Source organism: Phyllopteryx taeniolatus, chromosome 11, assembly GCF_024500385.1.
Source record: "Phyllopteryx taeniolatus isolate TA_2022b chromosome 11, UOR_Ptae_1.2, whole genome shotgun sequence".
NCBI lineage: Eukaryota > Metazoa > Chordata > Actinopteri > Syngnathiformes > Syngnathidae > Phyllopteryx > Phyllopteryx taeniolatus.
In genome coordinates, this window is record NC_084512.1 from 2,400,912 (window position 1) to 2,415,759 (window position 14,848).

General features: G+C 40.1%; 1 protein-coding gene across 3 annotated transcripts; it reads right to left on the minus strand.

The window, feature by feature from the left end:
- Nucleotides 1-1,312: 1,312 nt before the first annotated feature.
- vax1 (ventral anterior homeobox 1) lies at nt 1,313-10,134 on the minus strand. 3 transcript variants are annotated; one of them, XM_061790979.1, is made up of 4 exons: nt 10,032-10,134; nt 8,687-9,905; nt 7,270-7,457; nt 1,313-3,114 (listed from the first exon to the last, which is right to left on the minus strand). In XM_061790979.1, exons 2-4 carry the CDS (start codon nt 8,898-8,900, stop codon nt 2,584-2,586), a joined length of 933 nt encoding a protein of 310 aa, XP_061646963.1. In that variant the 5' UTR covers nt 8,901-9,905; nt 10,032-10,134; the 3' UTR covers nt 1,313-2,583. The 3 variants fall into 3 exon arrangements, with proteins under 3 accessions (XP_061646963.1, XP_061646962.1, XP_061646961.1); XM_061790978.1 differs by having other exon boundaries at nt 10,014-10,057; XM_061790977.1 differs by lacking the exon at nt 10,032-10,134 and having other exon boundaries at nt 8,687-10,007.
- Nucleotides 10,135-14,848: the final 4,714 nt, after the last annotated feature.

Here is a 14,848-nt window from a genome sequence, read left to right on the forward strand (position 1 = left end):
GCTCCTATGACAGCCTGGAGGACCCCCCCCCCCCCCCCCAAACCACCCACTCACCCCACCCCGACACGCACACACACGCACAAACTTGCACACACTCTTACAAAAAACACATATCTTCATCCTAATTGGACTTAGGGTAAAGGAAGAGAATAGGTGGGGGAGCTTTGGAGGGTCGTCGGAGGGGGTGTTAGGAAGCATAAATGCGACCTCCATCCCCCTGTCCTCCTCCGGGGGGGATTCCCAAGACAGATGCTGTAGGAACAAATGCTTTCTTTTTTCTAATCTCAGAAGTGTGAGCCATAATAGTTTGCTCGCCACAAAAGTCCCATCTATGTTTCTACATCATACAACTCCGATTTCCTTGCTTCGTCAGTATTTGGTAAGGTCTCCCAAAGTTAAAGCTGAGTTCGCTGTAATAGTTTAAATCAGTATACTTTTCTGAAAAGAAACTGTATGCCTTTACTTCATGTTTGAATGGAAAATGAATGTAAATAACAATATGAATGACCTTAAGCAGCGATATCTAGTGAAAAGGCCACGGTTGACAAAATTAGACATCTATTTTTTCAGTCTCTCTCTCTCTCTCTCTCGCGCACGCACGCACGCACGCACGCACGCACGCACACACACTTGCACGCAAACGCACACCCTTCTAAGCGGCAAACATTGTGATGACTTTCAGTGTGATCTAAAATTACGTTGATCACTTGAATGAATGCATGTTCGTCATGGACCTTTTTGTGCAATTGAGGAAAGCTAATGGATTTTGTGCTACGCAGAAACTGTCTTGAAAGTGGCAAGAGCAAGTCAGTCAGTGGATTAAACACACAGTCAGGGTTGTCTGAAACACTCCTATGTTTAGGGACCTTATTCTGAAGCGCTACAATATATAGACATGATGACACATCCGTTAGTTTCTTGTATTCATAGTGAAATGTATGAATTCATTGGAATCGGCAGTAACTCGCTTGTTAAAAGGTGCAGCTCGAGAAACAGGGAAACGGAACTGGTTGTTGTCTGCTCATCAACGTCACTGTGGCATTGGACAAAGTTCCGCATTGTCTTATTTCGACAATAGTAATAAAAAAAATAAAAAAATAAAAATAAATCTAGATTACTTATAGCACATTGTAATATAATCGTTTTCACTGTGTTGTCATTCATATCGTAACATTGGAATATTGCTGTCCACGTAAACAGACATTATTTGGATTTACTCAGTTGTTTAGAAACCTCTTACTTCAATCGGTTTTTGGTTTCGGATGATAGTGCGTGCTGAATTGTTTTAGTCCTGAAAGATTGCAAAAAAAGAAGAATAAAGAAATTTGTATCATACTTATCAAACCACCATGTATTGGATGTATAACAATCATGGAATTTATCATTGAACTTGATTCATAGGAAGATGAATAAAAGAAAAAGGCAAAGCTTGTAGCCGTACAGTATACATGATATACAGTGTATATATATATATCCACATTTGAACTGCACATTTGACAAATCTCACAATACAGCACCAAATAGCTTTTAACTCATGACTCAATCCATTCAGTACGTTCAGTCATCCTTGTTTTACCAGATATACTAATAATGTAATAATTACAAAATGGAATAATTTACAATAAAATAACAATTTTCCAAGTACATCTCTCATTTGCAGTACTTTTATAGTACAGTCGTTTCACCCTTTCTCCAATTATGTCTGCCTTAATGGCCGCCGATTTGACAAAGGAGCTAATGGTACGTCTTCAAGGCTGATAAACCTTTTCCCATTTTGGCGATCATCACAGCAAGCATCACTGATGGTGAAAAGCAAAGCTTTTTTTTTTTTTTAAGGACTATACACCAAATCTCACAATGGTACCGAAATTACAGATGAGAAGAATCATCAAAAGTAAAGCTTAGGTACTGCAACTTGTCGACAAAAACACCACAGACGCTGAGAAAAAAACTCTAGTCTTCAATAAACCATTGAAAAGACTTAAATAATGATTCAAAAATAATTCTGCTGAATGACAACGACATCACTTGAATGTTTTTGTTCAAGCCAAGTTTCATACAAACGGATATACAAGACAGCTCGAAACCCGGCGACTGTGATTTGCTTCGTCTGACATCCTGCTACACAAAATGGCTTCTTTCTCTACAACTACTCACATGTAGTGTCTTGTGTGACCTACCAAATACAATTAAATAATATTACACAGTAAAGAAATGCCTTTCATACTGGCCTCCCTTTGTAGTGTGAAATCCCCACCTTGAATGAATATTCGAAGATGACCGTTGAGTGTTTCTTTAAAGAAATCGGAAAGATCTTTGAAATCATCCCTTTAAGAATTGCCTCTCTAAATCCCCCCTCCATGAAACATTTGACAGAAAACTTTCCCATAGCCAAATCTGTCTACATGAGATGAGTGTGTGGAGGTCTTCTTTGCACAATGCACCAGATATGTATGCATCTAAATTACCAGACAGCCACAGAACATGATGACACAGACGGATGAGACACTGACTAAAACAAAGAGAGGTTAAGCCAAATAACAGCCAAATATTTCCAGAGGAAAAAGGCATAAAAACACAGCATCATTCCAGAATCTTCTTGTCCATGGATTCTTTGCCATTGGTCCGTGAGTAAGGCTCAAAAGCCGAAGAGCTCAGATAGCGGGCAGAGAGTTCTTGCAGATTGCCGGCTAATGAACTGGCCACGGTCAGCGGGTTCGACGACATGCGGCTTGCGACACCGCTAAGTAAGGAGGGCACGGGGAAGCTAAATAAACTGTGAGCTGCCGCGGAGCTCTGCAGGCCTGGCACCGTCCCGGAACTGGTGACAGCGGGCAGAGTCGGGCTGCCGCCAGCGGCTCGGCCGCCGCCTCCGATGCTGCCGCTGTTGCCGCCCATGCTAATGGAGGGGGGGCGCAGGGCCGAGCCCAAAGTGCTGCTACCGCAGTGGGGCAAGATGCCCGGTAAGCCCGAGGGTGTGAGCAACCGACCCTGCTCGAGCAGTCTGAGGACGCTGCAGGTTGCCGCAGTCTCCGAAACCACCGAGCGCAGCTCTGAGTCTTTCCCCTGATCTTTTTTCTGCTTTGTACGCCGATTCTGGAACCAAACCTTTACCTGTAGAAGTAAAAAAAAAAAAAAAAAAAGAGAATTTTCAAATACACAAACGAGAACACAAAACTTTAGACCAGTGGTGTCAAACTCATTTTTGTCACGTGCTACATCGCAGTTACGATTTCCCTCGGAGGGCCGCTACGACTGTGGACCCATATAAAGGAAAGATGACCTCATATACTGTAATTACAGTGTACACAACACATTGATGAACAACCAGTTCTGAAATCAGAAGCCTATAAAAACATGCTTTTCAACTATTACATTTCTTTTCAAAGGGGGATTGGTAACAAAAAAAATATTGTAAATATCTCAATGGTATTACACTAGAAGACAATTAGCGATTTCGATTTGCTTTCGCCGGCCACATAAAATGATGTGGCGGGCCGGATCTGGCCCCCGGGCCACCAGTTTGACACCAGTGTTTTAGACCATGTACATATGATCCCCCCCCTGAAATTTTCATGGCTTGTAGTTTAAATACATGTTTGCCGATTGATTTTTAAAAAAAAGTTTCATTCAACCCTGTCCTCTTCCTGTCAGCCATTTTGGAAATGGCATCATTGTTGGATAACTGTCAGAAGCAAAGAGCTGTGACTGAATTTCTTGCTTTGGAAGGGGATCCACCACGAAACATTTTCAAAAAGTTGACAAAATGTGAATGGGGTTTAGGGTTATGCCATCAATAACCACACATGATGGTGATGTCATACCAATGGTGACGCTACGATATTCTCTGATCAGTGCCTCGGCCCAAGAATAAAACATCGAAGATGGTCTGTTCTTGTTGTTGGTCTGTCTTGTTGTTCACCTTTGATCTCGCACAAGCAGTTTTTGACTGTGCTGCTATTGCAATTTTGCAACCTTTTGAAAATGGCGGTTCTCACCCCCAAAGCAAGAAATTCGATCACAGCCCTCTGCTTCTCATAGGCATCCAACAATGACGGACGGGAAGAGGACAGGCTTGAACAAAACTTCTAAAAACCTTCAAACGCGTATTTCAACTACAATACTATCCACTTTTTTGCAGTCTAAAGAGTAGTTCAAGGTCGTACCCTACACCAGCTAATTTTGGGGGGGAAGGCCAAATATACATATATTATTACGAACAACATTTTAAGTTATGAACCAACATTTAAAAAAACAAAATAAATGCTCATCATCACATAGTTTTGTACTTTTTCAAATGTGTCGCATTCATTGTAATCCCTTAAACTGCCCTTTGTATTTTCGGCTTCACACCGCACAGAGAATCCGACCACACGTGTAAACATTCAAGGAGAGCTTTTGCTCCTGGGCACTTCAACAGTAGTCATCCAGTTTTTTTGGACAATAATATTTGTAACTGTCTTTAATTCAGCTATCAACCAACCTTTGGGTCATTCTTAAACCTCACAGCAGTGACCGCGATGATGCGCAAATCATTGCTCCCACGCCACTGCTGTTACTCGACAGCCATGTTGATTGAGTAGCAAATTAACTTGTGTGCTGCGTTGCTCGCGAAAGGGGTTTCCCAAAGCGTTGCTAATGAATTCCTTTCTCGACACGACGTAAAGCATTTTTTGACAACGATCGACTAAATCCCGAGTTACATTCAATGGACCTGTATTTTAAGGTCACATTATTCAGATTGTGTAGTATACCAGCGCAGCGAACGTGCAAGAAATTGCAGTAATCTATCTAAAATTGTCTTTTATCTTTTTTAACACCACTAGAAAAATACTGTATAATGCAGTTAGGTATTTCCTAAATACCTGAACATGGTTCGTCCATTAAATGAGATCCCAGGAAAAAAACAGATGACCTCGTTCGTACCTCAAATATTTGAGGACCTTCAAACACCAAAACTGAAATCTCAAATGACTGTCGTTGAAGATAACACGATTAAGTACCTTTGTTCAGATTAATTAGAGAAAAGAGTGTAAAACAGTCACATAATCTAGCCCCCCCCCCCAAAAAAAAAAAAAAACTCTTCTGGTACAAGGTGCATTTTTACGTATTGTGCACGCAATGTCACCTTTAAGAGGATTTAACTTCGACACATTTTTTTATTTATGCCTGATTTAAACCGAGTCGAGGCTGAAGAGACAGGTAAAGCTACATTAAAATTGTTGATAAACTCCGTTTAAAGCCAATTATCCTTTTTTTCAATTGACATGCAATTTTAGATACTTTACATTGCAAACTGAGGTCACATCATGATCATTAACATCCATTTCATATGCAGAAATATTATCATAGAAAGTTATGCATTTGTAAAAGTAAAAAACATTTGTCAACCATGAACTGCTATTGTATATATTTGTCATAATGTAATGTTTGAATCATTTGAAAATAATAAAATCATATATTAATAAACATGATTTTATTATTTTCAAATTATTCAAATTTCATCCCTCAAATCCCATTCGCTGTTGTGTATATTGTGCTCATTTTTGAGTGAGAGATGAATAAAAATCTCAGTGTAATTTAATTGCAGCAATAAATCAATTGTTGTCTTATTTTTGAGAAGGATAGCTCACCAAGCATTTTTGCACATGCATTGTAATCTTAGGTACAAGTAATTCGATTTCAGTCCAAATGTTTGCCAGAAGGTTGTACGAAAAATTCTAACCCTGACAATGTTCACTTTTCGCAATTGCAGCCAAATGCATCTCACCGTCCCATTGCGACGGTCAATTGAATTTGAACAAATGGCTGTAAACAATGCTCTCCAATTGCTCATACCAACATAGCCTTCAGCTATTTCAGCCGTGCTTAAGACTGCAACGCGGATGAAAAAAGTAACCCTTTTAGCCAATTTGGACTAAATGGACCAAAAAACAAAAAAAAAACACTTAAAATGTGCTAAAGCTAGGAAGAGAACGGCACGATTGCTTCAAGTCCAAATCCGTCAGTGTTACGGGTTGACCTGCTTTGAAATATGGCGTCAAACCCGAGAGTGCAAATGCAGTTCATTTATGGTGCGTGAACTCTGGCTGACCCTTCGCACATATAAGCGGAGGACGTCCACAATATGTCTCATGGCGACTTTCATCATGGTGTCCTTCAGTTGGAAGCTTTATGTAATCCTCAGATGAAATATATTAAGTGGGCAAATGCATACGCACATTGAGTCTGATTCACCAATATGTTGGTCACATTTACAGTTATGCTAAAAAAATAAATAAATATTGGCACCACTGTGCATTATAAATCTATTTGTCTAAAAAAAAATACTAATTGTTCTGGCATTTAGCAAATACAAATCATTTTGGTAACACTACTTGACCTGAAACAGGAAAGATTTAGTCGGATTTCATGTCAAACAGTCTGGGAAAAAAAAAAAAAGTGTCTTGCTATACATGAATGGCTAAAACATTATATTTTGGAGTCAAAGTTGCTCAATAATATTTTCATAGTAAGGCAAATTTGAACCAGATCAAATAAAAGCCGTTACATATGTACCGAATAGATAAAGAAGTACGAAAATAATAACACAACACTGTAAAGCTTCATGAGTAAGTTCAATTGAATATAACAGCACACGCTCACTCTAAAGGCAGTCGTAACCCGTTCATGTCTCACGGCCAATCAACACTGACAGTTAATAATAACGATAAAACATGACAGTGCAATGCAATGAAAGACAAGTTTGTTAGACTTCACATTATTAGAAATCGAGTCAGAAGGATTTAAAAACTCTTGTTTTGTAATTTTGTTTTCTTGAAAGGTATGGCCATTTTTTTTTTCTGGGGTTTCAATTTTGAATTTCCAAATGTTAATAAAGCTTCATACATAAATGCAATATCACCTTACTCATTATTTATTGATCATTTATTATTGTTTTGATCTACGTTGAGCTGAATGCTCAAATGTCTGTAATAAACACAAACATAACATTTGAGATCTAATTAGAGCCCCAATTCATGCATTAATAGCAAAACATTGTCCTAATTTTGTCTTGCCTTTTAAATTAAGCATTGTATTGTCAAAATAAGACATTTTCCCATCAAAGCCCAGGAGACCGGGAAATTAAATTACTTTACCTTCACACAATAATTGATACAATTCATACTCCACAAATATTATGACCATTACGAATGAAAGAAATAATGTAAAGATAATGGATGATTTTCGAGACTGAAGAAGAAGGGCACCGTTAAAATGAACACTTACCTGAGTTTCGGACAGATTGAGCTGGCGGGCCAGTTCAGTTCGCTCCCTCCCCACAACATACTGACACCTCTGAAACTCCATCTCTAACCTGTAGAGTTGCTCGGCGGTGAAAGAGGTGCGGGTTCTTTTGGGCCTGTCCAAATCCAAACCCTTTGGTAGGATAATCTCTCGGATAGAGCCTTTTGCATCTGCGACAATGACAACAAAGCTGACTCGCACGCTGCACTGTACAGTGTGACAGCTCCAAGTAATAGTATTGCAATTATGATTATTATTATGAAAGCTTCATTATTGTTGCTCTGTGAGGTACATGCATTATTATTCTGAATAATAATTGCCCTTATCATGCCGAAAAGGATTTCAACTTCGATCATTTTTACTCCATAATCCAAATGATTTCTCATCAAGAAACACATCAAATGCCTCGCCATTGAGTAACACGGGGCAAACCATCTTGAGAAGTAAGATGCTGATTGTGAAAAATACCCAAACTCTTACAAGGAAATTGAGATGTTATTATTGCAGAGGCAACAGGAAAACAACAAAGAGCAGGGTTAAATAAATCGATCGATTAAACGATTGATCGGTGAATCAACTTAAATATGTGCAAACTGTTCTAATGTTCTGTTTCTTTTGATACCCCTTACGTTTTAGATTTGGTGTACTGGCCAGTAAATAGTTTGAATTGAAAAAAAAAATATATATATATTTTTACTTCGACCCAAAATTGCCCTGTCCCTTGCTGAATTTGGAATATTTTGTTTTGATTCTTGAATGCTCATCACTCAGAGAAAGGTGCAAAAAGATAATTTACTGAAATAATTCATCAGGCGTTATGGACTGAATTGATTATTATTCTTTTACAATATTTAGTCATATAATTATATAATGGCATCCGTACAAATGGGAAGTAGAATACCGGAGCAAAAACCTAAAAAAAAAAAAACCAGTAATTTACTTCATTAAGGAATCAATTCTCCATATGTAATTACCAATTTTTTTGCAAAAAGGTATTTCAAAATTCAAGAACATTTTGATAGCTTTTCCCACACGCAAAGTTCCGAGCAACAATTGTTTGACATACTTATTGTTAAGGAACTGGCATTTAATTACACTTTTCCCAAAAGCTGTAGAACAATGAAGAATGCGTCATTTGAAAGAAATCTTCATTTTTATTGAATAACTGTTACTTTCGCATTTGTCTTAATTGCTTTTTTTTAATAACTTTGAATTAACTCCCAAGTATTCCATGACTGTTGCATTAAAAAGTACTTCTAATAAAATAAAGAATATTTTTGAACCTAATAAGAAGGCTGTTTTGTAATGACAGAAGTACTCGCAGCACTGTTGTCAAACAATAGTAGCTTGGTTTCCGAGTTCCGTTGGATGAACGCTTATGAAAGAGCAGAAGATTTACCTCGCACAAGTATTCTCCGACAGTAGTCTGGGTCTCCGGTGCTCCCCCTGTTTTTCTCGCAGTTTTCCACGGTCCCAGAGGAGGAAAAAGAGCTCTGTTGCTCCTTTAGAAAGCTTTTGGACAAACTGCCCTGTGAGTCCTTTCCGTCTTTGCCCTCCTTAAGTCCATTCTTCAGCACCATTCCTTCTGTCTCTTGGTTGTACCTGACCTCCATGCTCAGTTCTTGGACCTGCAGGTTGTCCGTCTTGTTTTTCTTCCTTTGTCCCGTTTCAACAAAAAAAAAGGAAATTCAAGCGAACACGGTGCAACAGATCATCTGATCAGTGTGGGTTTAGTTTCAAAACAGCACCTTTCAGCAAGGTAGCGTCAGCTATCTAATGGTGAAATATTTCCGCCACCCAACCAAGGAAACCCTATCATCACTGACCAACTCCCTTGCCCAATGATCTTGGACGTCTCAGTGAAACTCGATGATAGTTCAGTGCCCCCCTTTCCTTGTTACAAAGACATCAGGCTGATAGATGAGCGACACATAATCAGAGGCATGGATGAGCACTCGCTGTGTCAACTGATTGCGGTAATTTTGCTGCTTCCACATTTGCGTAACCTCGTGAGTACACTAAATTGTTTGGGGAAATTGACCAGGTCTTGATGGTTCCCCTTCTGTTTGTCTGTTGTCAGCCAGGGAATCAAAAGAAATGATTGGTCTTGCCTTGCAACCAAGCCTCCCTGAATCCTCACATGAACATAGTCAGTCACAGGGATGTGACTCCTCCAGAGCCACCGAAGGTTCCCGGTCGTTTCATTCTTTCATCCATCAAAACCCAGCAGGCATTTTGTCCTCAACTTGTCACTGCGCATCTGAATGCCATCAAATGTCAGCGAACTTTAATCCCATTTCTCTTTGGCTCTGCTGCCATTCAGTGTCGTCCTGTAATGCTCAGATATACCGCTATCGTAGGCAAGACACACTGGGTACTAACCAGACGAAAAGGAGAGATAGAGAAGAGGGAGAGAGAGAACAAAGGTTTTGGATTAAATCCATGTTACATGTGATATCAAACATTTTCTTGAATGCTATTAGTTAAAGTTTCCCCGTGTCGTCCTGTTTTCTTTCAGCCAGCCATGCAGAGCAACCCAGCAAGGTCCTGGACACTGCGTCCTCCTGAATCCCGATGAATGATCCCCAGAAACCGACTTCAGCTCTCATGATCTTAACCTATGCATTTGCAAGATGCAAAAAACAAACAAACAAAAACAAAAAAAAAGAGGGAACAAAACTTGTCATTAGTGCTTAGGCTGCCTACACTCTCTCACACATGCTTACCCCTGGAATGGCCCCTACCTCTCTCCACAACTCGCCTTCCAGCCCACTAACCATCCACCCAAGCACCAACTCTTAGCTATTTTAATTGTCAGTGCAACAATATCTCTGAACACAGCAGTGGTCAGTAATCCAATAAGACCATTGATTAGGCTACAAAGATTCAATTCAATCCAGTGGCCGAGTGCAAGGAACATTCACTCGTCCTTCTTGTCACCTTAGCTGGCCAGAAGCCCCCTTCAAGCTGCCCCCCTCCCTGAGTGCCATTCATGTCTTTATGAGAAAGAAAGAGGGAAAGGAGTGAAAGATGGCAATTATCTAATTGGACTATTAACAGACAATTCTGTGAGTGTGCCTGCCCGGCAGCAGTCTCAGGGTGGCTTTAAGGGCTGCATGTTGAACTAACTTTATTCACTGAATGTTTGGGGGGGGGGGGCTGGATCCATTGATTGAGAAAGGTAAAAAGGAGGCTAAAAAGGCCGCTACTAAGGGGACCAGAAGCTTCTCAAGCTGCAGAGCACAGGCTCAGCCTGGGAAATAGATCGAGGATACAGCGTCTTGGCCTCTCAGCAACACACAATAAGCGAGGACGGCCAAAGACTGGAGTTCGGCTTCTGTATTGTAAAAAAAATAATAAATAAATCCGGAGGCTTGTGAACATATCTTGATGGTTGAAATTGTGTTTACTTCTGTAGTTCACACTAGGTGAGGACAATTTAATAATACACACTTAAGGGTTAAGGGTCTTTGTTCAAAATATACAGTGGGCTACTGTATTTGAAGAGGTTGTAATTCTAAAAGAAACGTTTGATTTTTTTGTAAATTCAAATATTCAGTCCATCGAGCCCTTGACAACCATATCAATAAGAAAATTAATATATGATTTTTTTTCTGTCAGTGGAAGCATTGGAGAACATGTACATGCAAGGTACAGAAAGGAGCTCGATACCACTTAATAATCTCAACGTTCTCGTGATTAAAGCCAGCAATAACGTTATCACTATAATGTAGTTCAAACAATTAATGGAAAGTTTGAAATCAGCTCCAAGCTTGGTGAGGTTTCAGTTTAACACGCCCAAGTTAAAACTCCTGGGGCAGTCATCTTTTCAAAAATCATTATAAGAGCTGCCTTAGTGCTCAAAAGCAGATATTTTCTAAAATGTCCGCATTTGTGACTTACAAATTAATTCATGAAAGTCAGAACAAAAGGCATGTCTCTGGCTCAAGTTAATGAGTTTTATATAGTGTAGTTTCCTCCACTGAGTGTACATTTACTTTGACAAGCAGTCAAATTATTCAGTCAGTCCAATTCCAGCTAAAATACATCCATGCATCCATTTTCTGAGCCGCTTCTCCTCATGCGGGTAGTGGGCGTGCTGGAGCATATCCCAGCTATCATCGGGCAGGAGGCGGGGTCCACCCTGAACTGGTTGCCAGGCATTCGCAGGGCACATATAAACACACAACCATTCGCACTCACATTCACACCTGAGGGCAATTTAGAGTCTTCAATTAACCTACCACGCATGTTTTGGGATGTGGGAGGAAACCGGAGCGCCCGGAAAAAACCCATGCGGAGATGGGGAGAACATGCAAACTCCACACAGGCGAGGCCGGGGATTGAACCCCAGTCCTCAGAACTGTGAGTCAGGCGCGCTAACCAGTCGTCCACCGTACCACCGCTAAAATACATACAACCCCAATTCCAATGAAGTTGGGACGTTGTGTTAAACAAGACAAAGACAAGATATTTATTGTTCAAACTGATCAACTTTATTGTTTTTTGCAAGTAATCATTAACTTAGAATTTTATGGCTGCAACACGTTCCAAAAAAGCTGGGACAGGTGGCAAAAAAGACTGAGAAAGTTGAGGAATGCTCATCAAACACTTGTTTGGAACATCCCGCAGATGAACAGGCTCATTGGGAAAAAGGTGGGTGCCATGATTGGGTAGAAAAGGAGCTTCCCTGAATTGCTCAGTCATTCACAAGCAAAGATGGGGCGAGGTTCACCTCTTTGTGAACAAGTGCGTGACAAAATAGTCGAACAGTTTAAGGACAATCTTCCTCAACGTACAATTGCAAGGAATTTAGGGATTTCATCATCTACGGTCCATAATATCATCAAAAGGTTCAGAGAATCTGGAGAAATCACTGCATGTAAGCGGCAAGGCCCAAAACCAACATTGAATGCCCGTGACCTGCGATCCCTCAGGCGGCACTGCATCAAAAACCAACATCAGTGTGTAAAGGATATCACCACATGGGCTCGGGAACGCTTCAGAAAACCAATGTCAGTAAATACAGTTCGGCGCTACATCCGTAAGTCAACTTAAAACTCTACTATGCAAAACAAAAGCCATTTATCAACAACACCCAGAAACGCCGCCGGTGTCTCTGGGCCTGAGCTCATCTAAGATGGACTGATGCAAAGTTGAAAAAGTGTTCTGTGGTCCGACGATTTCAAATTGTTTTTGGAAATTGTGGACGTCGTGGCCAAAGAGGAAAAGAACCCTCCAGACTGTTATGGATACAACGTTCAAAAGCCAGCATCTGTGATGGTATGGGGCTGTGTAAGTGCCAACGGCATGGGTAACTTACACATCTGTGAAGGCACCATTAATGATGAAGGTAGATACAGATTTTGGAGAAACATATGCTGCCAACCAATCAACGTCCTTTTTCATTAACGTCCCTGCTTATTTCAGCAAGACAATGCCAAACCACATTCTGCACGTGTTACAACAGTGTGGCTTCGTAGTAAAAGAGTGCGGGTACGAGACTGGCCTTGCCTGCAGTCCAGACCTGTCTCCCATTAAAAATGTGTGGCGCATTATGAAGCGTAAAATACGACAACGGAGACCCCGAACTGTTGAACAGCTGAAGCTGTACATCGAGCAAGAATGGGAAAGAATTCCGCCTACAAAGCTTCAACAATGAGTGTCCTCAGTTCCCAAACGTTTATTGGATGTTGTTAAAAGAAAAGGTGATGTAACACAGTGGTAAACATGACCCTGTCCCAGCTTTTTTGGAATGTGTTGCAGCCATAAGATTCCAAGTTAATGATTGTTTGCTAAAAACAATCAAATTTATCAGTTTGAACATTAAATATCGTCTTTGTAGTGTTTTCAATTAAATATAGGTTGACATGATTTGCAAATCATTGTATTCTGTTTTTATTTCTGTTTAATACAACGTCCCAACTTCGTTGGAATTGGGGTTGTACATACAAATACAGTATACACAGTTGTGCTCATTAGTTTACATATCCTGCCAGAACTTGTAAAATGTGATCATTGTTTAAAGAAAACATGAGTGATCAGGCAAAACACATTTGTTTTTATTTTTAATGGAATTCAAAATAAACTATTACACATTTCAGATGAGCACAATCATTGAACAAAACGGCACTAAGGGAAATTAGATGGGCCTTGTTCAGTCATCAGCCGTAGTTTGAACAAATTCTACAACTGTATGTCGAGGAGTATATTTCAAGGTCCCATGGCATCAAAATCCAATGCCCACTGTTGTATGCATAACATAGGTCAAAATGAGTCCGTGACATGGTTTAGGTTTGACATCTATACGGTTTGTCGATTGGATGCAAAAGGCAATAGACGGCGTAAGGCTTGCAAAGCGAGTGGATTTAAATTTGTCGTTTCGTCAATGAATATTCAAGTACCTTCTCACTTGGTGTTTGGTACCCACCCAGTCAACACAGCATTTCCTCCACAGCATATGTTGAGTTTTAAAACAAAACCTTAACTATATTGAGAATTTATTATGTAACTGTGGATGAAATAGCAACTTATGCGGTCGTGCGCGAGAGATGACCATCGCGTGCTGCTGTTTTCCATATTTAAATTAAGAATAACAGCGATCCAATCAGAGAAAAGCTTATTTACATATAAATTATTTTTACAAGCAATTTGTGAGCATGCGCTCTGCACTGACGTGGTTTGAAAAGCATTTTTTGCAACTCATTATGAACGGGGGATTGTTATCAAAACGCTTTTCCAAAACGCAAAGAAACCAAACTCCCAATTTTTTCCGAGCTTGTTCTCATATAAACATACACAAAGCTTTCCTGAAAACATCAACGGTTTGGAAAAGGTAAAGTTATATAAAGGTTGGTGTATATTTATTTGTAAATGTTCGGTTGATACATGATAAATCCGAGCTCAAAGGGGACCGCCCGACCGCCTCCGTTTTGAAATAATCCGCTTGAGGGCCATCGTATAAACTTTATTAAATGTAGGGGGCAATATTTTAAACAACACGATAAAAATTCCCAAGTACAGGTACAAATAGAGTCAACCCGGCAATGACTTCAGTTGTGTGTGACTGTATTGTTGGGGTTTCACTCTAACCGACAGAAACAATTAGTACAGTCGCAGTGCAAATTCCACTTTATTATCGAGACCGTTCAGCAGCGTTCGCGCGTGTTGTTCGCCTACAACACAAGAACTAAACAAAACCAAACCTGGTGCTTGATATTGATTTTCTTTTTCCTATTTCCGAAAGGGATTTGTGCATTTCCTGTCGAAATACACAGGCAAGTCGCAAAATGCAGCACTGAGCAGCCTCGCCTCACCTCTGATTGCGCAATCCCTCACTAACTTAGTTGGGTTGCCTTTGAATTGGCCAGGGCCTGTTTCTGTTTCTGTCTCTCCTTTCCTTCTCTAATATGTTTCGGAGAACAAATTTGGAGTGATCAACACTACAGCAAAAGTCTTGGGCCATGTTACAAGCAACAACACCCCAACCCTAATACAACAATGAGTAATGAGCCACCGTCATTTTCCACACTTGGACAATATCGCGCAACACAACCCAAGC

Bases quoted from the DNA above. Each gene is read 5' to 3' on its own strand.
- vax1 (XM_061790979.1), bottom strand. From the start codon at position 8,900: ATGGAGGTCAGGTACAACCAAGAGACAGAAGGAATGGTGCTGAAGAAT. The intron at 7,458-8,686 runs GTAAATCTTCTG...TCATTGTCGCAG, and splicing joins TCGGAGAATACTTGTGCGAG to ATGCAAAAGGCTCTATCCGA. The intron at 3,115-7,269 runs GTAAGTGTTCAT...TTACTTCTACAG, and splicing joins TCAATCTGTCCGAAACTCAG to GTAAAGGTTTGGTTCCAGAA.